At 43.1% G+C, this 490-nt stretch overlaps 1 protein-coding gene across 1 annotated transcript in view; it reads left to right on the forward strand.

The window, feature by feature from the left end:
• Positions 1-490, forward strand: part of OVCH2 (ovochymase 2) — an 18,787-nt gene that overhangs the window by 14,753 nt on the left and 3,544 nt on the right. Inside the window, 1 exon segment of the mRNA XM_006770934.1 lies at positions 349-442. Within this exon segment, the coding sequence (XP_006770997.1) occupies positions 349-442 (94 nt within the window).

The raw sequence follows: 490 nt of genomic DNA on the forward strand, positions 1-490 counted from the left end.
TCTTCTCTTCTCTTCTCTTCTCTTCACTCCACTGGCCAGTGCTATCAAACTGCTCAAATATTGTTCTTTGCTCCTCCTAGGAAAGAGCAAGGGAGCTTAAATATTTGCATATTTTCCCACCCTTACATTTGGATTATATTTGGTCACTTACATGTTTCAGCAGGTTTTGGGAGCCTATGGTATAGCATAGGAAACTAAGTAACTTAACCCTCTCATGAACATTCCACTAACTTTCTTGTCTAAGGTCGAACTCCAGAGCAAGTTGCGCAATCCACACTTCTCTACCTAATCAAAATCAGGTAATCCGTCCCTATTATTTCCTCTGGATGTAATGTTGAGTCTTCTCAGCTTTCCTTTCAGAATCTGGAAATAGAGGAGAGTGGAGACTGCACTTCCGACTACGTGACAGTGCACGGGGATGTAGAAAGGAAGAAGGAAATAGGTGTGTGTTCCTGGAGCTCAGCTGCCCTGGTTTGTGTTTCTCACCAGT

This window comes from Myotis davidii, unplaced genomic scaffold, assembly GCF_000327345.1.
Source record: "Myotis davidii unplaced genomic scaffold, ASM32734v1 scaffold1185, whole genome shotgun sequence".
In the NCBI taxonomy this organism is placed as follows: domain Eukaryota; kingdom Metazoa; phylum Chordata; class Mammalia; order Chiroptera; family Vespertilionidae; genus Myotis; species Myotis davidii.